The sequence below is a fragment of the Aptenodytes forsteri genome, unplaced genomic scaffold, assembly GCF_000699145.1.
Source record: "Aptenodytes forsteri isolate BGI_AS27 unplaced genomic scaffold, ASM69914v1 Scaffold87, whole genome shotgun sequence".
NCBI lineage: Eukaryota > Metazoa > Chordata > Aves > Sphenisciformes > Spheniscidae > Aptenodytes > Aptenodytes forsteri.
In genome coordinates this window covers 4,960,195-4,984,439 of record NW_008796041.1, presented here as the reverse complement: position 1 = coordinate 4,984,439, position 24,245 = coordinate 4,960,195, and the positions used below count along the sequence as shown (strand labels likewise).

The 24,245-nt window shown below is 38.0% G+C and overlaps 1 protein-coding gene across 1 annotated transcript in view; it reads right to left on the bottom strand.

Moving 5' to 3' along the window:
- The window catches only part of PCLO (piccolo presynaptic cytomatrix protein), a 393,514-nt gene that overhangs the window by 185,116 nt on the left and 184,153 nt on the right, over nt 1–24,245 (bottom strand). Inside the window, exons 7-8 of the mRNA XM_019473705.1 lie at nt 15,316–20,383; nt 12,927–14,941 (exon numbers count right to left, since the gene is read on the bottom strand). Of these exons, the coding sequence (XP_019329250.1) occupies nt 12,927–14,941; nt 15,316–20,383 (7,083 nt within the window). The remainder of the gene's footprint in view (nt 1–12,926; nt 14,942–15,315; nt 20,384–24,245) is intronic.

Here is a 24,245-nt window from a genome sequence, read left to right as displayed (position 1 = left end):
ATATATATATATATAAAGTAAAAATGTTATTTTATAACATTGTCAAAACTTTTTGTTTTCTTTGGTGAGCTCTTGGGCCAAATGATGAAGAAATGGAAAAAAGAGATAAAAATGGGTTCTTCTGCCTGGGTTACGGTTAGCTCAGACAAGCAATGTTCAAACAGGCTGTCAGAACATAAGGTCTCAGAGCAGCCTACACTACTGCTGTCAAAAGAATGACTTTTACTGCCTAAAGAAATATCTGGAGGCATTACTATAAAACTTTCTATACTACTACATCACTGATCAAATGAGCAAAGGACGAACTCACTGATTCCTTTCCATTCTTCCTAGAAGGCCATGATAATTCTGCTGTGGGTTATAACTTAGGAATCATAAAAGGAGTATCAATATGATGTAAGTGATTAACCCAGAAAGTAAAATTTCTGAAAAAGACAGTCATTGGTTCCAACTTGGCTGGAACATTGGTTCCAACTCAGACAAGAAGCATAATTTTATTTCACTGTTACCCTCTTACATCATATATATACAGCAAAAACACAACTATGAAAGAGGTTACAGAAAATGTGCTCCACAAGTTATGAAGTAAATATTACTTCCAAGATACCTTATGATTTCCTGAGGCTTATGTCACTGTGTTTTATTAAGGCTATACAGCAGTTGAAAATAACTGAGTCTCAAATTAATCTTCCCTATATTAGACTTAAATTTTAGGTGGGTGTCCTGGTTTCGGCAGGAATATAGTTAATTTCCTTCCTAGTAGCTGGTACAGTGCTGTGGTTTGGATTTAGGACCAGAACAATGTTGATAACACACCGATGTTTTAGTTGTTGCTAGGTAATGCTTACACTAGTCAAGGACTTTTCAGCTTCCCATGCTCTGCCGACTGAGAAGGCTGGAGGTGCACCAGAAGCTGGGAGGGGGCACAGCCAGGACAGCTGACCCCAACTGGCCAAAGGGACATTCCATACCATGGGACGTCATGCTCAGTACATAAACTGGGGGAAAGCTGGCCGGGGGGGCCGCTGCTCGGGGACTGGCTGGGCATTGGTCGGCGGGTGGTGAGCAATTGCACTGTGCATCACTTGCTTTGTGTATTATTATCATTATTACATTATTATTATTATTGCTATTATTATTTTATTTCAATTATTAAACTTTTTATCTCAACCCACGAGTTTTTCTCCCTTCTACTCTTCCAATTCTCTCCCTCATCCCACTGGGGGGAGGGGGGCGGGGGGAGAGTGAGCGAGCAGCTGCGTGGTACTCAGCTGCCAACTGAGGTTAAACCACGACAGTGGGTAACTCTCATTCTGATTCACCCCGTCCATCACCCTTCCTGACTATCTTTTCACCTCTGGCAACTGCTGTCTATATCAAGCAGTTATCCAGATTTAGAGAAATCAGGACCTTTAAACTTCTCATCTTACACACACTGACGAAATCCCCAGCATTTAATCCTCCTTCAGACCTTCCTCCACATAGTTATTTAATTTCAAACCCTGCCTTTACTTTTAGTTAATGGCTAGCCCATTTAGCCTGTTTGGTATTTATGATCCTACACCAGGGAAAAGGCTTGCCAGGCAGTGTAAGAGCACCAGCACACTTGATGCTTGAGCTGGATTTGGCATTGCAAACAGCTTGCAAGGTGAGTAAGGTGAGATAATAAAAGCTGTATTTTGATAGGAACCATTTAGATTGGATGAGAGAAGGTGTCAGAGAGAAACCGGCTGGGAAACAGAAGTAGGGTTTAGCAAGGAGATTAGAGGGAAGATATGGACAGATGGAGAACGTGAACAGAAATTGAACCGAGACCCGAATTCATTCTGTACAAAATGCAAGAAATTCTGGAGGAGGAGAGCCAAAAGGCAGGCTTCCTCTGTAGTCTCATACAGAGGGAGAGGAAGAATACGAAGAGAGAAATTTCAGGCTCTGCATCAGTTTCAGAGAGATGTCTAAGCCATATCCTGTGACAATGTTTCAGACTTACCCCTGTATTTGGAGTTTCTAAATGGCTGACTTGGGCATCACAGCACTGAGCAAACTGGCTACTGTTAATTCCTGTCTCGTATCTTCATTCTAAATGCAGAGACTGTAAGCACTTACCATACCATTACCCATTACAGATCCCGCTCCCTGAGCTGAACTTTGCAGCAGGTAAATCACTTTTTTGAGCTTCTGAAAAAGTTTACCAGTGTTCAACTCCTTCTTGGTAACAAAACTGGAAATTATTTGGAGAAACTGAACTGAGAAGATAAGCACAAAGCAAAAGCTATCTCGGTCTCTCCAGGTCAGATTTGAGAACTGTTGACAGGATAGCTTCTGAAATCTGAATTGGTGTCAACAAAGCCAACCTTGTTCTGTAAATAAGAGGTTTGTTTGCACTATGATGCCCATCTGTCAGCAGCCATTCACCTTAAAAGCATGCTGGGAGAAACTGGAAACTATTGGAAAGACTTTTTTTTTTTTTTAAATGACATTTCAGTGAATTAAATGAACATTACTTTAATATTTTTATTTTTTTTTAATTGAGCTTTGGCACCTAGAAAACGATTTATAATCCTACCTTAATCATAACTTTTGCTGTGCGGAACTGATAAAAGGAAACTAGTACATGAGCAAATAATCCACTGTTTTTAATGAGAGAAAAAGCAGGAAATAAGAACATAGAAGACTCTGAAGGCAGGCTTTTCAAGAGACCATGGATTCACCTGACCAAAAGCAGCCTCAGTCATCTACAATCTCTTTGTAGTCAATGGAGAAATGGGTGGGATTAATCATATTTTAAAGTACAAATATAAAAAAGTAGATGAAATGTTCCCTTGGAATACTTCTGCCTGCAGACTATAACAGGAATCTACAGTGACCAGGTCAGGTGTGATTTTACACCACCAATATCTAACATTAAACATGATCTTTCCAATCCTTCATATCTTAACTAGGTAGCCTATGTCTTTGTGTAAGTCAAGGAAGACACTAGACCTCTCCAGGCTTCTGAAGAGAAATGTAAAGAGAGGAAAGTAAAATGGGGAATAAACGCCACTTCAGCTAAGGGACAGAAGGAACAAGACAGGTGGCATTTAGGCTATTTGATTATGGACCTATTTTCTTTGTCTCAGCTTCCTATCTTTTAAATGAAGACTGAACGACTGAAGTCATTCAGATTATAGAAAGAGCCCTATATGGCCTGAGTGGCTAGTTTACTTGAGCACTCTGTGACAAATGCTGTATCAATACAAATTGACAGCAATGATGTGGACGATAATGTATAAGAAGAGCCATGAATACTAAATAAAGTCATATTTAACTTTAGAATTCAATTTTTAAAGATAATGCTATTACTCATACTGCTCAAGATATTCTTGGCTTGGAAGGGATATCAGTCATGTAGGCTATCTACCCCTTTATGTTATTCCCAATATTCAGATATAATACAGCTTCACTAAAATATATTGATTATAGGGCATTTGTGCTATTGCAATTACAAAGTTTTTGTTCATATCCACTAAATATCCCAGGCCACAAATTGAGATAATCTATTTCCTGCCTCCACGGGACGTACAGCGGTTATAGCAGCTGCCCTATTTACAATAATGTTTAACACAGTGAAAGACTCTTATCTTGTCCAGCTTTGGTCTTTCTAGATGAACACAGCCAGATCCTTCAGCCTTTCAACCAATGTCTTGTTGTCTAAATCTTTCATGCTTTCTCTTTTACTCTGCTTTGATTTTTTCAGTCTCACTAATTCTTAAGTGGTGCTGACCTAAACTGCGTGTAATATTATAGTTGAAGCCTCACCAACCACCGAGTAGGGTAGAACAATTACAACACATATCTTACCCATGCACAAGTTGTCAGCATTTCCCAAGAACACCACTGCCTTTCTTGGAAGCACTTCATATTTTTAAGTCATATTAAGTCTGAACTTTTGCTACTACACCTGAACATTTTCAGTACTGCTATTGCCTAAACAGCTATATTTCTGAATATTTTTTTTTTCTTTTGTACCTGTAGTGTCTGTATCATTACTGAATTTGATTTTGGAACATTGCTCTGAATTGCAATTCTGCTTTCCAAAGTAACTGTGTTTCCTATATTGATCTGCAAATGCTCTATGAGTGCTTTCTCCACACTTTAAATTGCAATTGAATTATTAAAGAGTCAAGCCTATGACAAACCCTTGTTTGACCCACTTAAAGCTGCCTTCCAGTTTGACGGTGACCAATTTGACCTACGATATCTACTTCCAGCTGGTGGATGGAAAGTAAACTTCCATTAAAAAATAGTATCTGCAAAAATTTTAGTTTATCAATAAATAATATTGTGCTGGAATAAGAAAGTAAAGAAGTACAGTGGAACGGACTATTTTTCTCACTATTTCATACTACATAAATTTGATTTTGCAGCATCAATATGTACACCCATATGCCTACACCTAGCTTAATTCATAACTGTAAATACAGTTATTTATCTTAACAAATTATTTTTAACATGAAATCACTGACTCAGAAAACCAATGCCTGAATAGAAGGATTTTGAGGATCAAAATAGAGATAAAGTTAGTCCTAACATAGGCAAGCCTTACTAATAAAAAAACAAACCCAAAACTGTTAGGTGTTATTAGCCCACATTGCACTTTGAAACACTGATAGCATGAGAAAATCTGGCCTAGCTAGTATTTCTAGAGATGAGAAGTAAAACTTCAGAGCTCTGGTAGACAATTTATGAAGTTAATAATGCAGTGATGAGTATTAATAACACACATTTAGCCCAAAGATTACTGGCTACCTTAATTTCATCCTTGTTTTATTTTTACTTTTTGGGGCGATCATATGGGGTATATCTAGCTCTGCAGATATTTTTCATATTTTTCTTCAGGGGAAAATGTAGAGTTTTGAAATTTTTAGTAGCTCATATGCTAAAAATAAATTAATCTCCAGGAACAAGTATGTCCCTGGAGAAAGTATGCCCACTTATCAGAATTTAAAGGAGATGCACCCCTTTAAATTCTAAGGAATTGATTGCACAGAATAATTATCTCAATACTGGCATACCCTGAACTGTTTCTAAAAAAAAAAACCCAACACCCCAAAACAAAAAACAGGGAGAATTTTAAATGCACAGATTTGTGTTAAAGGAGCATCCTAGAAGCCTCATATGCAGAAGAAAGGTAACCATTCACACAGTGGAGAATGAAGATGCATACAGAACATCTTTTTACTGTTCTGAATATTTTGTTGTATTTAATTATATCTGACCATAAGTTTTGGATGTACTGTGGTTCTGGGTTTTTTTTAGTAATCTTCATATAGGACATATGAGCTATCATGGATTTTTGCCAGTCTTGGTTCACTTCCAAGCAACATTTAATCACATTTGACTGATCAAGACAATATTTTACAAACTTAAAAGTATTTTAATAAAATGATGGGAAAAAGTGTTGGAATTAAAGCTTGCATTTTGTTATAAGATTAAGTTTGGGCTACTTTGACAGAACAAATTGGTTTTCTCTGGTTAGTGCACATTGCTACAGTTTGCAGGGAGGTTTTAATGCATGCAAACTAGATTCCTTCTGGAGAAAACTAAATAGGAAGCTCCGTCCTAAGTGTATCTCAAATGTGCTCAAATCCCAGTAGGGAAATCCAGTCCAAACCATTTCCTGGCTCCTTTTGGACAACACCACAGTGTACTTGCAGATACTTTAGCATCAGCTACTTTGATCTATTGCTCTGCTTTTATTGTACCAAACAACTTGCTAACATAGCACAGTCAGTGCTTCCTTTCTAGGGAAGATTTTATAGACATTGGTCTTCTGCTCCTTTTGGAGAATGTATGTTCATTTGCTCAGTACAGTATGATTTTTGTGTGCTTCAGTCACAGCTGCTCATAAAAGAGCGGACAGAATAAAATGCAGGAAGCCAAACTTATCAGCAGAACATGTGAAAGAAACTCTCTTTTGAGTTCAGTCAGGCAATTACACTAGTAGAAATTTTACCCTCCTACTACTTATTCAGACTAACTACAGTAATCTATGGCTTGATAGGAGACGAAAAAGAACTGAAGTAGGCCAAAACTTGCTGGTCGGTATGTGCCCCTCTGTCATTCTTCTGTGCCTGCTCGGTTCTGCTGTATACATTTACACGCTGTATTACTTTAAAGTAGGAAATATGATATTGGCCTCTCTCCACACCCAAAACTCAAAGTATTCCTAAAATGGATAACCAAGATAACCAAGTCAGATGGAAATGAGTGGAAAGATATTATTGTACCTTCATTCTTTGTCTTTGGAAGATAAAAGAGTGAGGGATGGGATTTGTGGCAAGGGGCGGTTTTTTAATGGGTATATGAGAGCTGGCTGAAGAGGAAGATGGATAAGCTGACAGCAGGTGAGAAAAGGCCCAAGTGACAGAAAACCTAGGCTCTTTGTCAACTCTGCCATAAATCTCATGCTTTTTAAAAGACTGTTAAGGATTCCCTTTGAAAAGCAGAAAAGTGAATACCGTAATAATTTTCTATTATGCATGAATGTCCCTTGGTTGAATACAGAAGGTGTGAAATCAACTAATTTAAAAGTATCAGGCAAGAGAGACTGACCCAGTTAAATGTGCTTTAGAAAATAATGTTTATATGATATGTTGACCAAATGTGGGGTAGTCTTTCTGTTTTGAACATCTGACAGATGGAAAAAAGATGCCTCATTTGAGTCACATAAATGTTATTCCAAAGGATTTCAAATACAGCACAGGAAGCAGTAGCTTGAAACGTTAACAGGACTCTAAATTGTAAATAATTCAGACCATTAGTGGAAAAAGTAATCTTAAATCTAGCTAAAACCACATAGTTAAAGAAGATAGGTAAATCCTATTTTAGTATTTACACAGGGATAAGATCATCTAGAATTGTTTCTAGATATGAGTGAGATCCTCTTTCCAACTCAGTTTCCAGTGAACTTGTTTGAAACACACAAAAAAGTGTGTATCAAGTGACTTGATATTCAAGCACAAAAGGAACTCAGTACATCTACACCTTCTCTGGATTGCTGGCCTGAATTCAATCTCAAAATAAGATCTCCTGTCCATAAGCAATGAACCAGCCTCATATGCAGCTCCAGGGGACTCTTCAGGGATGTAGGACCCTGTGTGCCTAATCAGAGCTGGTGACTTAGCCTATTGCTAGGTGTGGTAACATACCGTCAGGCAGACCCAGGTATACAGTTCACAAACTGCATGCAAATCATATGAATCATGCAAATCAGGCTGCTGCCAGACTGTTCTTTAAGACTGGTGTATGCATGGCCAAAATGAAGGACCGGTTGTCACCGGTGCCTGAAGAAGAGTTTCATTAAACCACAGCCCACAGACATCACTTAGAAGCAAAGGAAAAAAACCTTGCACTCTACATCTAGGTTACTCTAACATCATACTACCAAAGACGGTTCCTCACTCAATACCCATCTGGACAGAAACCCAAATAGCAGCTCTTTCTGCAAGAGGTAATGGCTCCTTTATATTGAAATATAACTTTTACAGAAAACAATATGTTCTTCCATTTTCTGGACCAGTTCACGGGACTAAGATGGAAAATTAAAGTCACTGAATTAAGCCTTTTGCAGCTACAAACATGTGACCACCTATTTCTCAGACCACAAAAATACTTCTGAATACTTTACAATAACTATAAGAGCTACAACAAAGTACCAACCCATTTTAGCTGGAATTAGGCCCAGATAACAAGAAACCAAGGGAAACAGCAATGTCCTGTGCTCCAACAATAGAAGAAATCTGTTACCTGAAATTCTGGCATGACACTAAGAAAGAACCTACTCCCTGCTTCTGAGGAAGGTAAACAGAAATACCCAACCCCAAACCAGGTAATTATCCCTACTCTTTCTCTCTATTCATTACCCAAGCAGAACATTCCTCGCTATCATACAAGTCTGGTGATCAGCTTAGTCCTGAATAAACAAGCAAAACATCATGGATATGATATATGGAAGGTTTTAATTCTACTGGGAGCAACTATCCTGCTTCGCCTCTTCAGTGCCCAGATGTATAGCACATTTGGCACAGCAAAGGACAGCCCAAATCACTGAAGTCCTAACCTTCAGTTTTAAAGCTGAAAACTGTAGGATACCATAGAAGACAAAACACAGATTAATGTGCTTTGTTTTCATTACTTTTAAATTTATGTCATTTAAGGAAATTTACACTTTTAAAATCAGTATAAAATAACTTCTGGCCTTACTATAGCAACAGATGAAATCCTGCAGTTCTTACCTAAACAAAGAAACAATCCTTTGGGATTTTGCTTGAAATCATTATCTTTTTTACCATAGTATACAGATTTGAATTATATTTGCCTTTCAATTGCAGCAACCCACATCAGACGATAAATTTGAGAAAAGCCTCTGTTAACTCTCTTAATAAACAGATTGATAGAATTTGTTCTAAGTGTTGAAGCTTAAATGTACAGTTTTTACCCTGAAGCTGACAGGCTGTTGACAGATGTGTCTTTGCATTAGTTTCATTAATACAAACACTTCTGCTGAGTCTTTATGCACTGCTTAGCTGTAGATGTTATATGTGTGTGACAGTCCACATGCAAGATCTTTTGCAATTTGCTTCAGTTTAGTTGAGCAGGCATTTTGCATCCAAAGGCAAAAGGAAGACAACTTCCATCTTTGATTACACATATGCAGTGTGTACAAGTGCCAAAGTTGACTGTGACTGGCATGTGACGATACTGTGATGCACTGGTGTAGAGCTATTTCTTTATTACACTAGACAGGTACTCACAATTTTTTGTTGCTGCTGAATGGACGAATTTCAATCTCTGCTTCCAAACTCTACTAACACTTCCCGGTGTCCTCATGGAAACCACTGCTATGGCTTTGCACTCCATGGAATCCTACCATGCTGGAGTGTGGGACAGTCTATCAAAGTCAGTGTTGGGGAGCTCATTGCCACTGGGAGCTCAAGCGGCATAAAGCTCACAAAACAGGAAAATTAGGTATCTTTGCAAAATATCAATTCCAGATGGGTGGCTTCCACAACTTTTTTTGGTGCTGACAACCTATAGCTCAGAATTTTGCCTTGACACAGCTACACTTGATGACTAATATATATCACAGAAATGTACAGCGCATAAGAACTACCAAAGGGAACATAATGGAAAGCAATACTTTTACTTTGGATTAATAGGAAGCCACCATCTATGTTCATTCAAGTGTTCATATAGAGGCAATGACTACGACAGACAGTAAATGAAAATGTAATGTGAACATATAACTCGTTATCTGAAAACTAAATGTGCCATCACTGAAAGCAGTATTGTCTGGATACTTATTATTATGTGATTAGCTGCCAGGTTATTTTCCAGCCTTTCACTTATACTAGATTAGATAAAACATTGTAATAACTTCCTATAAAAGGTGCATTAAAGAATAAAATTATATTTAAAGCAGCAGTTCTAAAACATAGAGACATAATTTAATCATCTTAGTCATAGTCTCCATAATCTTTTTTAGTGAAATGTTGTAATAAATATATTTTTCAATGGAAGAAGTACATGAATGATGAAAGTGCACTGCCTGAAGGACAAGGTGCCATTTCATTGTAATCCTTAGAAAGAGACCAATTTTATTCTTACCCTTTTAGTCCCACTGATTGCATAAGTATCAACTTTTTTGATAAACTGTCATAAAAAGAAGCCTGTGAAACATACACATGCACACATGAACACCCTTTTCACCTGCAATGTTTATGAATGCAAACAAAAACATAACCCTGAAATTTCACCTGCAATGTTTATGAATGCAAACAAAAATATAACCCTGAAACAAGAACTATTAAAAAAGTGATGGGATATTCATCCATGCAAAAAATATTCATATACACACTCCATTTCCCTAAGGTAGTGAAAGATCAATCTTTCATTTCCATTTTATTCTTTTATGTTCAGCTCTAGTAAATTCTCTTTTCCAGAGTGAGCTGTTTCACAAGTTTTTCTGCACTGAACTTCATGTTTTGAATGACATAACTGATCCCTTCTACCTTTTCCTTTTTATAATTAGGCAATTAGGAGCTCTCCAGTCAGGACGCACAAAAGAGGTACACAGAGAATTAACAGACAAGGACTTCAGCCGTTGTGGGCACTGTACAAAAAGAATGAAAAAACAGTCCCAGTGCCAAAAATATTTTAAAGTTGAGGAAACATCTTATTTGCACACTTAGCAGGATAATCCAAAAGTGATCCTGTATTAAAACTCAAGTATAACAACAATATGTTGCTGTAACAACACAGTTCTACAGTTGAAAAAATGTCACCAAGGTTTGCCCTTTGTCAGCAGTGACACTGTGTGTATGCTAACTTTCAGGAAGAACTTTTGAGTGTGACAAAAGGTACAAAAGAAGAAATCACTGTCCACTCTTTCCGGTGCTTCCAAGATGTTACAGTCCTAAAACCAGGTTCTCAGCTGGTATAAACAAACATAGACGTGCTGGAGAGAATACTGTAAATCTCGTGGAAACTAGGAGATCATTTAGATCTTATACTGCAGATCCCTCCACAACATAACTGGACTGAGTAATTCAGAACTGAAACTGATACAGCAACTGCAAAAGCAATTTATGCCCATATTTCCAGATGCTGATGAGGTCATTAGATTACTTTCTGTAAGTGTCACTCTCAATATCTTCTTTTTTTGTCATATATCTCTTTTTCTCTTTCAAATTTCATGTACCTGATCCCAGTCTAACTGAACCTCAGATAATTAATTAACAAAACTCTATTAGAAAAAGAGGGTATAACAGACTTAATGCTTAACATAACATCAGAGCTGAAAGCAGCCATGATAGTCGTGGGAGGTTTACCGAGCAGCTTCCTCACCATGTGCCACATGACAAAGTTAGGGCAGCGCACTTTATATCCGTGGAATTTTTTTACTTTCCTTGCACTTGTCTACTTGCACCCCCTATTCCATAAAAATATCCACCTCATTTATTTAGACTGTAAGTACTTTGAGACATGGGCTATTTGCTGCTTGATGGCTGCATGCTAATAAGAACAACATAGCTCATTACTGTTTGGACTCAAGGCAAAATGGTAATAAACATGTGGGTAAAAAATAAACAATGATGTACAAGCCCTTTGTTTCCACGTCTCTAATGAAAACTCTATGTGTTCAAATTCTACTGTAAAGGCCTTTAAACAATCAGCTGTTTATAGAATTTATCATCCATCATACAAAGTATACAATTCATATCAAATATATATGTAGCTATGAAATAAGTGAACTGAATAATTTGTCCTCAGTAACAGTTTCACTACACCGACAGTTATTTTACAATATTATACCTGCTCTCCAATATCTAGTGAAACTCAACACTTTCTAACTCATGAGCAACGTTCTTCAAGATGCTGTTCCAAACCCACTACATGAAACTTTCGTGCTCGTGCTACAGTTTCCCCCATTGTGCTAATCCTGCATTAGGGAATGGTGTTGATAATGGAGCGCCAATGCCATGACTACAGTTTTCCCTTCAAAATTCCACATACTGTTTTCCAAGCAGTAACACCATAGGAAGCATTTAATATCCGCACAAATATATGAAGCTGCAGAAACTGCTTACAGTGGGAGACTTGGAGGGTATAACCAGATAATTCTGCATTTGAAAGCCACCACAAATTATCAAACATAGAGAACAAACCCCCTTTATTTTATTCAGCCTGTACTAATGACTCATGTATTCACAGATAACTGAACATAAATGATAAAAATTGCTGAAGAACTCGAATGGCAACTCTTCCAGAGCTCTAACAAATAAGATACTGATCCTGCAACTGACAGAAGAGAATGGACTCGGACAAAAGGACAGCCAAGAACATGTTAAATTATAAAGTTTTTTTTTTAGCCAAGACTTTTTCCTCTTATTCATAAATAACTGATTCCCAAAAAATCTTAGTGCTCAAGGAAAAGAATACTGCAGAAATGAAAAAAAAATTAATCCTGATGATCAGCCTTATTTCCAGAGCTCTAACAAATAAGATACTGATCCTGCAACTGACAGAAGAGAATGGACTCGGACAAAAGGACAGCCAAGAACATGTTAAATTATAAAGGTATTTTTTTAGCCAAGACTTTTTCCTCTTATTCATAAATAACTGACTGATTCCCAAATCAGAAATCTTAGTGCTCAAGGAAAAGAATACTGCAGAAATGAAAAAAAAATTAATCCTGATGATGTCAGCCTTATTCAAAATTGCTTCCTCTGACCCCATAAGAAACAGTCCTCAACACTTGCATAACTTCTTGATAATCCTCCTTATCCAAAACAAACAAACAAAACCCAGATTTGTGATATGAGATCTTTTGGTCTGGGAGAGATAAAAGATGTACACATTGGGACATAAGATTACCCACAGAATCAGAAATGGCCAAGAAACCTCACGAGGGTCAAAAAGGACAGCTAACTAAGGTAATTATAAATCTGGTGCTAGCTGCCTCTCAGAAGGCACATGCAGTAATTTCAAGGTAAATGCACTACAGACTGTACCACAAGAGCTGGGTGTTGTATGATTAGAAAGCAAATGCTTTTGATTTTCTGAGGAATTGGCAGTAACCACTACATTGGCAATTAATTGCCATGTAAAACATAAGTGCCTTCCGAATTCCGAACAAGAATTTATTGTGTTTTTTTCTGAATCTTAGTAAGACTGTAATATGGATTCCTCTATTTCCAGGCAAAGCAATGAAGCAAATAACCATTGCTTTAGATAGCAGACATTCCTTGGGACCTTTGAGCAAGGTGTGCAAAAAGACTACATACACAGGTATTGCAAATGAGTGTGTCAGCCCTCATGCCGTACTGATAGCTGTAGAATTCCATATTGAGGAGAAAAAAAAAAAAAAAGCAAATACTTCTTACCATGAAACCCTCAGTGTACTGAAACTGAGCTCTGGAACTGTCTTCTGCTGTGGGACTCAGGGGCTTAGGATCAGACATAGAGCGTTGCATCATCTTTGCTGACTTTGGGCTTGATGGAGGAACCTTGGCAATGTCAGCATGCAGCATCTTCTGAGGGCTGATGTCATCAGTGATGGGTTTTTCATAGGGTACAAATGCTGACTCTATAACTTTGCTTGGTGAAACAGGTGAAATGGGTGAATAGAGAACTTTGGGAGATTTGGGAGGGGAAGGGACTACCTGCAACGTGGAGTCTGGACAAAGGTGGGATGAGTATCCTATCTCTAATGGTGTTGGGCGTTTTTTATCTTTCTGAGGAGATGAAGCTGACAGATATTGGGGACTTTGAGTATCTGACTCTGTCTCTGTTTGACATCCCAAACTTTCTCCTTTATATGTCTTTTCTGGAGCTGAAATGTGCTTTATGATTTCAACCTTAGCATCCAAGCGGGCCCTGATTGAAGGTGTTCTTATTGTTCCTACAGGTTCTGTTTGTACTGAAATCTCTGCCACTGTCTGAACTGCAATACTAGATACTTTGGAGAATTGTTTAGCTTTGTCTGCCTCAGTGGTACTCTCACTGTATTTCCCTACACGAGCCTTCCTTCTGGATCTGCTGGAAAGATCCCATTCATCTTGATCTTCATCATCTGTCTGAACACTCGTATCAACACTCTTCTTAGTTCTCCGCCTCCTGTTTGTGTAACTTCTGTCTGCTCCGTCTTCATCATCAGTTTGCACTCCACTGTCCACTATCTTTCTGAAGCACCGGGGCTCTTCTTCCAGGGTCTCCTCAAGCTCCTCATATGGACCACGTAATTTTGGCATAGAACTTCTCTTTTTCAATTGCTTCTCCTCTCTAACATCAATATCCTTAAGAGACATTTCTGAAACGGAGCTTAGGATACCAGACCTAGGTATGTATTGGGTAATGCCATCAGACTGAACTGTATACCATGTTTGGCTTTGTGGAATTTCAATACCCAGCACTCCTGAAGCTGTAGTGGTTGCATCATCAGTAGGCCAAAACTGTCCATTTTCTGTGGTTGCATACTGTCCTTCCAAAAGTGTTTGATCTGTGGTAGTTTGTGGTGAGCCAGTTCCTGAAGGGTCATAACCATACTGATATATTTGACGAATTTTTTGCTCCTCTAACTGTTGGTGGAGCTGTTGTTGAAGTTGTTGGAATTGTTCAAGCTGCAACTGCTGCTGGGCTAATGTCTCTTGCCTCATCATAAACTGAGCTTGTCGTTCCTCCTCTTGCTGAAATAAGAGATGATGTTTCATGGATTGCAACTCCTCAAGCTTTTTTTGCACCATAAACTTTTCTTGTTCCCTAAATCTTTGAATTTCCTGACGTTCCCATTCCAGCTCTTCTGCAAAGCGCTGCTGCTTAATTTTCTCAAGCTCAAGAAGTTCACGCTCCAAATCAAGCTGCTGCTGTTTGCCTTCTTCAGGGGCAATGAGAAGGGCAACCTCATCTTCAATTACATCTGTATAAACTTCAGATGCTGTAGTTAAAGCAGGTATCAAGTTGGTTGGCTCAGTGGTAATAGTTTCTATAGTAAGAGGTGGTAACCCTGTCTCCATATCGATGGCAGTAATTGTACTATCTTTTTCAGCTGCCACTGTTGTCAAGAAACTGTATGATCTTGGGAGTGGTTGATTCTGTTGCAGAGTTGATAAAGAGGGCACTGAGTCAATTGTTTGGAGAGTAGGTAAATCTCTGGCAGTTGTACTGAAAATAGAACCGGGTTGTGTAGTGATGGCAAATGTGGATGGGATTGGAGTCGCTACTGAAGAATAAACAACACCATTGGATGATCTTAAAACACTTCCAACGCCAAACTGAGAACTCAGAGATGATACCATTCTTGCTTGGGAATACTGTGGTGTACTGAGCCCGATGCCAGAAATCACCTGTCGAGTCTCTGGATAAGGACCAGTAGTCTTGCTTGAGTAATCCATAACCTCACCTGAAATTACAGGGCAAAGTTACAGTCCAGTCCCACAAAAGAATGCTGCTTTGCGGATTCTGAAAGTCATCCCATCTTGATGAATTAAATGGGAAAGGGAAACTGCATGCAAATCTTCAGGTTAATGATCTACTTTAGGTGTGAAGGAAACAGCATTTCTGAACATGCAGGCACATGCAGGCACATCTGTGCAAAACACATATGTAAAATGAAGAAATGAAAAATACGGGTAATCCAGAATAATTTGTCACACTGTCCAAAAGAAAACAAAACAACAGAAGGAAGGGAAAAATAATAAAAAAATCATCCTGAAATGAGGTGAGGAACATCAAAATTATATTTCAAAGAAAGATCTGCTGCTGTGTCATACTGACCTGCAGTAACTCTTCCAGAAGTAAGATCTACTGCTGCATCAGTTGCCCCAACTCGATAATCAAAGCTATTCTTGCTTTTGTATGCAAACAGTCCAGCTTCTGATAAATTTGTGTCAGACATAGATGGTTTCATACCTCCCATTCCTCGGTAGCCATATGACCCTGAACGATCATACTGATAGTGGTCATCTCTGTAACCAAAGCGATCTTCAGGAAGTGTAGTTGGCGGCTGCTGTGCTGTACAGCTCCTACCAAATGGCAATTTATAAACCATATCACAGCAGACAGCTCTCCTCCCTGCAGTCAGATCCACAGGCTTTTCATCATCTTCTATTACTGTTGTTATGATACCTGAAGTAGTTTCATCCATTGTTACTACTGTTCTGTGGGATTTTGTAGTGCTAAGGTCAACTGCTCCACTCTCCATCAGCTCTTGAGAAGTGGAGAGATCAGTCCAACCATTTGTAACACCAACAGGTGGTACAGTAACAGGCTTTGTAGTAGCCCATGTCACTGCATGTGTTGAAGTACCTAGGGATAAATTTATTGGCACTTCATCTCTACCTGCAGAGAATCCCTGGCTGCCTGTTACTCTGTATGTAGGCTCAAAATGTTTTGATGTTGTTAGCTGAAGCGGCGTTGTCATCGCATGTCCCAGATCCACAAGGCTGTCTGTACTGGCAGTGTAGCTTACAGTGGCAGTGCAGGTCATTACAGTTACTGTCTCAGTGACTACAGACAGAGAAGGATCGGCAACACATGCAGTGCTAAGATTTATTATAGCTGGCTGGACAGTACTTACTGGCCGCCCACATGTATCACTTGCTGGCATTTGCCTTCTCACGTCCATGGAAACAGCAGACAGATCCATACAGCTGTCTCTCATTTCAATATCCATCTTAGTTAAAGTGCGAAGGTCTATGACATCACCCAAAGGATGGAATCTTCCATTTTCTCTATACCTGGGTTGATCTACTGTATGTAGTGGCTCTGGAGGTATAGTAATAGCGACACTACCTAAACCAAAACCAGGCACTGGGCCCTTAACCACAGACACTGTGGTCTTGGTTACCTCTGTTGTTACTACTTCTGATTTTGAACTAGGTATTTTTTCAAAAGTTGATTGTGTTGTGACAGGAATAGCTTGCAAAGCACCTGAAATATACATACTCTGATCTGCCATACTTTGAATTTCCATAGTTTTCATGGATGGAGTAAAAATTGGTTGCATAGGCTGGGGAATCTGTTCTTTAGAAAGTGCTTCTAAAGGCCAGCTGGTAACAGCCTGACTAGTTATAGCTTCTGTGGGAGTTCCAGGCTCAGATGGCAATGTGATGACAACATAGGTTTCCTGTGAGGGTTTTGTCAACCTTGGTGAAGATTTGTTAGAGTGTGGAGACAAAGGGGAAGTGGGAGACGCTATTTTGTATTCAGCTGTAGAGACCAAATTCAGAGTCATGCTTGAAGTCAATGACAAACCTATTGGTTTGGGCTGTGTTTCTGCTGGCTTATGAACAGCTATTGGGAGCGGAGGAACTGCTGGTTTAGGAGCAATTGGAGGTTTAGTTACTTCAGTGGGCCTGTGACTGAAAACAAGCCCAGCTGGAATGGAGGATGGTTTGGGTGGTACAGGAGGTGGTGTTGGGGTGTATGTTTTTGTGGTAGGTACCACGTGATTCTTTAATACAGCTGTGGACTCTAGTGTTGGAACACTTGTGACTGAAGGTACCACTGTGGGAGCTGTGGCTGCTGGAGTTTTAATCTGTGACTTCTTTTTGGGATAAATGGCTGGCTTGGGTAAAATAGGTGGAGGCAATGGTGGTGGAGGAGGTGGTGGAGGAGGAGGAGGTGGGGGTGGAGAAGGTTGTGCAGGAGAATCCAAAGAAGAGCTTCTAAAAAGCGAGAATACTTTGGATGCTACAGCAGGAGCTGAGGAAGGCACAAAGACCATGCTGGTCTTACTTACAACACTGGGAGTAGGTACAGAAGATGTTTCTGATGCAGGCTCTGTAACTGGTACTGATGCTATAGATACAGGTGGTTGCTCAGATGTAGCACTAGTCAAATTAATCCTTGTCATATCAACACCCAATTCTTTGTGTGAATCTTCATGATGAATTTTGACAATGCCAGCCTCCACTGTACTTTTAATTTTTCTAGCTGCTTCTTTTTCTGCTTTGGAGGTATCAAAGGTAATGGTATCAGTTGCATATTGCTTGGGTTTTATAACTGTAGTTGCCACTACTGAAGGTGCAGTTTCAGGCAAACAAACTGCAGCTTGATCCACACTTTCCATATCTGATGCTACAGATGGCTTTTTAGTGGCTCCGGCAATAGATTCATAAGGCATGCTCACTTCAGAGTACCCTTTTGTAGATGCTAAGGGAACTTGGGTTATTATCCCGACACCTTCAGAATCTGCTAGTTTACTTACAGCATCTGCTGTATCTACATAACCTGTGGTTGCACTGTCTATAGGTGATGAACTATCTGTGGTACAAACTGAAGATGTAGATGATGTTAAGGAAGCTGTATCAGAAGGTAAAACTGATGCAGCACCTTCCGATGTCTCAGAGTATGTCAACATTGACGTTTCATGGGAAATTATTTCTTGAATTTCTCTGGCATAATCTGTTAAGTATTCATCTTCAATTTCCTCTGCTGTAAAATGCTGTGTTATTTTAACATCTGGAATAGAAAGCGCTGTGCTACTGACAGGTGATACATCTGAGATTGCTGAAGTAGTGCTTGATGTTAAAGATGTACTATCCACTATTTCTCCAACACTAGATACCTTTGTATCAGATATGGGAACGAAACCTGAAGTTGGTTGTGTTGGACTGGACCCGGGGGTTAGCTGCATTCTCTGTCTTTTCATAAGCTCTTCATAAGCAGCTTCTGCATCTAACAACTGCTTTTCCTCAGTGGTGGAAGTTACTGTGCTGTCTAATACAACTATTTCATGACTTTCTGGGATAATGTAAGAACTAGAGACAATATCTTCTTGAGGCACAATAGAATGTAAAGTCTCAACACTATAGTAGTCTTTCTGTAGATCAGAAATTTTCTGTGGTTCTTCATAGATCTGCTCTGAAGCTCTTATTTTTTTCTCTTTTCCTCTCTGTTGTATATATTCATTGCTCTCATCTTGTCTCATTACAAGATTAGTATCAATAGTTCCATTGTAAGTATCCTCTACTAAAGATTCATAAATATAATCCTCTATTAGCATTCCACCATATAAAGATTCTTTTTCAAATACTTCATCTTTTTCATTTGCAATTTGAAATGACTTGGACTTATGGGTTTTATGCATCATCTCCTCATATACCTCTTCAGCACTTTTCAATGTCTTTTGACCACTTTCTTCTTTTGGGAGTCCAATTGCTTGTTCATCTGTTGGTGAGTATAGAGAGACAGCAGTAGGCAATTTGTAAACTTTTTGTACTTCTATTATTTTTTCTGGGCTGATTTCAAATCCTTCAGGATCTGACTCAATACTAGGTGAATATTCAGAACAGGAAGATCTGTGCAGCTCTTCCATTTCTGCTGCCTGTCGTAATTCTTCTGTTGGAGATGCATCTTCAATGGGAGAAAGATTACTTGGTGGAGTCTTTGGACGTTCCCTTCTTCTCTGAGCTCTTAGTTCATCCTTGTCCTTTTTAGATTTTTTGCTAGAACTTTTTCTTTGTTGCTGTTCTAATTCACGCTGTTTCTCTTGTTCCTTTAGCAGTTCTTCCTCTTCCCGTAGTTCTTCTTCTTCTGAAGAATCTTCAATAGTTGGAAGAAGAGGACCATGTGACCGATGCCTGGCTTTGCGCTGTTGTTTGCTCTCCCCTCCCAGTTTTTTGTGACTAGGACTGCTGTCGCTATCTTCATCAAGTGATGACACTGAAGTAGGAGATGTACCTGGTGTGAAACTAGAAGCATGTAAACTAGAAGACCCTTCTCCTCTAGATCTATCTTCTGGTGAATCTGTAAGACTCTCCATCTCTAGCTCAGGCTCTTCATCAAAATATAAAATACCTTTCTGTTGTTCAGATGCTTCAGAGTATTTGTTTGTTATTGTACTATTTAATTCTATTGTTTTGAAACGTCGAAGGCCGCCTCCTCCAGTTACTGCAAGCTCTTCACTGTCTTGACTTTTAGTTTCCCTGTATTTTGGCTCTGGGCTTTCATCAAAAGTCTCATCATCGTCATCGTGCCATGAATGTCTTCTTCCTGCATCCTCATCATAGCCTGCACTACTTTTCCGTGCCATTCTTCTATGTTTTCCAGTTGTTCCTTTGGCTTTGCTTTTCACTTCTTCTTTCTTTTGGCTTTCAGTTACATTGATCTCTTTGAGTTGACTTCTAATGAATTCATCATCTTCAGAACCTGAGGCGTCTTCATCAGCACTCATCTCTATAATCTGTTTTCTAATGAAGTCTTCCTCATCACCTGATCCCTGACTGTCATCTCGTTTGTACTCATCACTGCTTGAAGACCCAACACTAGCTCTTCTTTTTCTCCTTGGGACAGGTGAGTTTTCACTCTCACTGCTGTCTTCCACAGAATCATAGCGTTGTCTCCTTGCTGATATGTCATCTCCTTCATCTTCTTCCTTGTAGTCTGCCCGGGAGGAAGCACTTCCTTTGCCATCTTCTACAATGGTTCCTTTACCTTCTTGAATAGCTTCTAAGTCTTCCTCATCTGAACTGTAAGATTCTGGAGTGACTGGCAAAGGCTTTGTTTTCTGTTGATCCTTTGTCTGTTCACTGTAAGTTTCATAAAGCTCTTTGCTTTTTGCAGATTTTTCATCAGAAAGTGTACTTGCCTGAGCTTCCAAAATAGACAGTACAGTACTTTCCAATTTAGCTAGATCTGAGGGGCTTGGTGGACTTTCTTGTGAAACAGTGTCTTTTTTATTAGATTCTCGGAGTAAATCCTTTTCATCACTGGGGATATGACTTGGAATTTCACCAAGTGAACTTGATATCCCATCAGAAGAATACCCGGTGTCACTCAGACCTTGTGGACTTTTCTGTTGCTGAGAGCTTGATGTGTCTGATTTGTCATCCTCCTTTTCCTAAAAAAATAAATACATACGTGTGTGTATATATTTATATATAAATTCTTAATGTCTCCAGGCAATTAAATACATGTGATTTTTTTTCTAAAAGATGGGTTAATGTCTCAGATGAAAAATTATGATGCCAAGAAGAATTATATTAAACCATAAAAGACTGAACACTAATTTTGTTATTCAAAGCTATTAAAATAATACAAAAAGTTCCTCAAATTTTGAGTTTTTGCATTGAATCTAACTATGCTTTGCATGGCTGTCAACACTGGCAACTGATCTTATAGATTGTAAGATGATCTTCTATTTTTCAATATAAAAAATTACTGTATTTAATTGTTTTCAGAATATTTACTAATGATAATCTATCATTTGTTCACATATGCTTGGGACAAGTTGTTTGGGGATTAATTTAAATGAAGATTTTAATTACCTATGTTTCAGAACTGCCTACATAGTTCTAGATACAAAGTAATACAGCTTGCCAAATGTCAGCCTGCAGTATTTCTGGGGTCTGCTCCTTTCTTTGCCCATTTAATCTTTTATGATTGTCTAGCAATATGTCAATCTTCTCAAATTTTGGACCTATGGTTTCATTTTGTTGATTTAAGTGTTACACATTGTAACATGCAACAGAATACACGGAGTATTGAAGCATGATTTAATGCAATTTGGAATGTCCCGCCATCTGCAGCCGGCACTGTACAAACATTTTCTGAGTACCTCATAAAAAAGAAGTTACTCAGTAAATTTGTAATGCAGAGGTAAGCTGCTGGTAGGGAAGTGTAATTGCAGGGAGAAAAGCACAATGGTCTGCTATTGATCAAAGGAAATAAGGAAGCAAACAAGGCAGGCATACCTGACTGAGCATCATAACCAACGTTTTCCTTCTCATCCCTAATTAAACACCCTTAGTCATTCTCCTAGCTTCCAGATCCTTCTACACCATTCTGAATGACAAGCACCTCTATCTCCTTCTTTAGGTAACAAAAATACCAAGAATATCCTACAGCAAGTATTTCCACACCAGAGTTTCCCTCCTGCTTCTCTCAACTGTGAAATGCTCTGTACTTAGTGAAAGTACCTCACCATTCGGCTAACAAAACAGCTCACTCTCCAAATGACAGGTCATCTTAGCTGTCCTCTTAGCTGACAATCTTACGAAGTGCCCCCACCTCCACTAGCCGTTTGAGAACAAGCATCCCAAAGTCTCCTGATTTTAGTAATATGATCTGATCTTCGTGTTATGGCCCTCAATAATACAAGTAGGTAATATTTATCAACTTTGCTAATCTAAGTCAATGATTTCTGAAGTACAGCAAACCATTTATTTAAAGCTTTAATTTATCAACTTCCTTGGCAATATGCTGAGTTAAAAACATACTGTGGAATAAATATATTAAGAAAACGATGACTACGGTTAATTATAATTTAAAGGTACATTTACACTCATGTTAAGTTGCTATCAGGTAATATTTATCAACTTTGCTAATCTAAGTCAATGATTTCTGAAGTACAGCAAACCATTTATTTAAAGCTTTAATTTATCAACTTCCTTGGCAATATGCTGAGTTAAAAACATACTGTGGAATAAATATATTAAGAAAACGATGACTACGGTTAATTATAATTTAAAGGTACATTTACACTCATGTTAAGTTGCTATCAATTACATGCATTTTCAAATGTTTATTCACACTAAAATTATATTTAATGCCAAAATATCATAAACCAAATATTTGTTATTGTCAGTTATTTTATTTTTAAAACCAGTCAGGTTTTTTCTTTATTTAATTTACATTTAAAGTACCTGTTCTTGCCTATAAACATATCACTGTGCACATAATCCTACATTAAAACACTAATATTAATATTAATATTACAGTAATCTACTAATTAATATTTTATTACATAATCTCCATTTCACAGCAGTGATTTATTATATGCTTTGCAAAATCAGCTACTACCTTGAATATAAACTACATTTCTTCTTACCAATATTGTACCCAATATGATAAACCCAAATATCTGATATCAGAGCAAAATCCATTGCAATTAAAAAACAAATATGAAAACAAGTATTTCTAAGGACAACTCTAATGATAAGGCTGTGATTAATATATAAATGGTTAAAAACCTATAGTACACCAAACAACTTTGGGAAGTCATCACCACTTAAACACTTCAGCACTTACTATTCTGAAAAATGTACTCTTGGATATTCTCCAGCCCTTAATGACAGAATTATATATACTCTTCATAAAAAGTCAGCAATGCAGCATAGTTAAAAATTTTAGGTTTTGTATGTTATATTTACATTTTTGTTCCCTTTATTAAAGAAGAAGGTGTTAAGGGGAATTTATTGGGCTATGTTTTAAAAAAGTACACATTTCATTAAAACCAAAGGATTTTTCTTGCTAGAAATATCATGCCCCTCACTAAAATTTCACCTACAACATTTGATTGTTATTTTTTATTTTATTTCCAATATGGTCATACTTATAAAGACGTACCCAACCAAACACACTGTGATCAATTTAGATGAGCTACTAGAAAATCCAAACATTGTTCAAGCTCAGAAGGTCTCTGAGTTGATGGACAGACTGCATCCATCTGGCGAAAGTGAATCTGTCAGATCTTGGTTCTCCACAGGGAGATGAATGATACAGTGACTTGTAAAGCAGAGACAGAAGGCGTCAACTAAACAGTTAAGCTCAGAAACGTGTAGACAACAACTGGTCATGGAACAACTTTAGCCATTCTGCTTGTAATTTGTGATGGTGCCACTATCTGTGAGTCCAATGTGTAATATGACCCAATGACCAAACCAGAGGAGATGGCAATGAATATCGCTATTGCCCGCCCTGCTGTTGAACCTCAGTGTATGCCATAATGTCACTGCTATGAATAATAGGAAACTGAATATGGGAAAGACTGCTCTTTGTACAGTAAGGAGAAGAAGAAGATTTACAATAAGGAGGGACTTCTTTTATCACTAGAAATAAATGTGATGAGAAAATCCAACTTTCTTTTTAAGGCTACAACAATATGAATATATTTTCTTTCATTTTTGTATGTATAGTTGTCTGCCCTGTGATATGTCATGCAAAAATTATCCTGCACATCATGTTTTGAGATCATATGCATGTAACTTACAATAAATATTTGGTCTTTGTGTTTTTTTCCCTATTTCCTGCAGTCTGAGAATTAGAATATTGTCATTAGCTACATCTATTCTTAAATAACTGGTAATTTATTTTCTACAGGGTTGGCCATCACATACACAAAGACAGCATCATTGTCAAGCTTGCAAACATACCATAAACATAAGATTTTTAGATCGATAACAAAATATTGCAGAAACAATGTTGCTAAGGATCATATATATATATTCAACAAGTCTTGGAGAATGAAAAATGTATTTTAATCAATAAGAAAAAAAACCCCACTTTTTTCTTGTAAAGTACGAATTACTTTGGTACATGTTGAATTACTGGGCCTTTCTGAGTAGTTGAATGCCATTTTTTCTGAAAGTTTGCCTACTGTGAGTTTTTAATACTGGACAAATTTAGCTCTAATACAGACATTTATGGGAGTATCTTCTTGAGACATGAGGAACAAAGAGATTTATAAAAGCTGCAGGCTGGATAAGACTGTTTAAAACCAGCAAATACAGCTTCTTTAACTAATGGCAAAAATAATCTAATGTAGGATGTATTTGTACTATTTTAGTGGCATTTCTACAGTATCAATGTCAATACATCATACAACTACTTTGCATTAGAAGTTTTTGCTTTAGAAGTATTATTTATTCTTACACTTCCTCACTTTTAATATTCTTATTTGAAAATATAAAATTTAGTGCTTT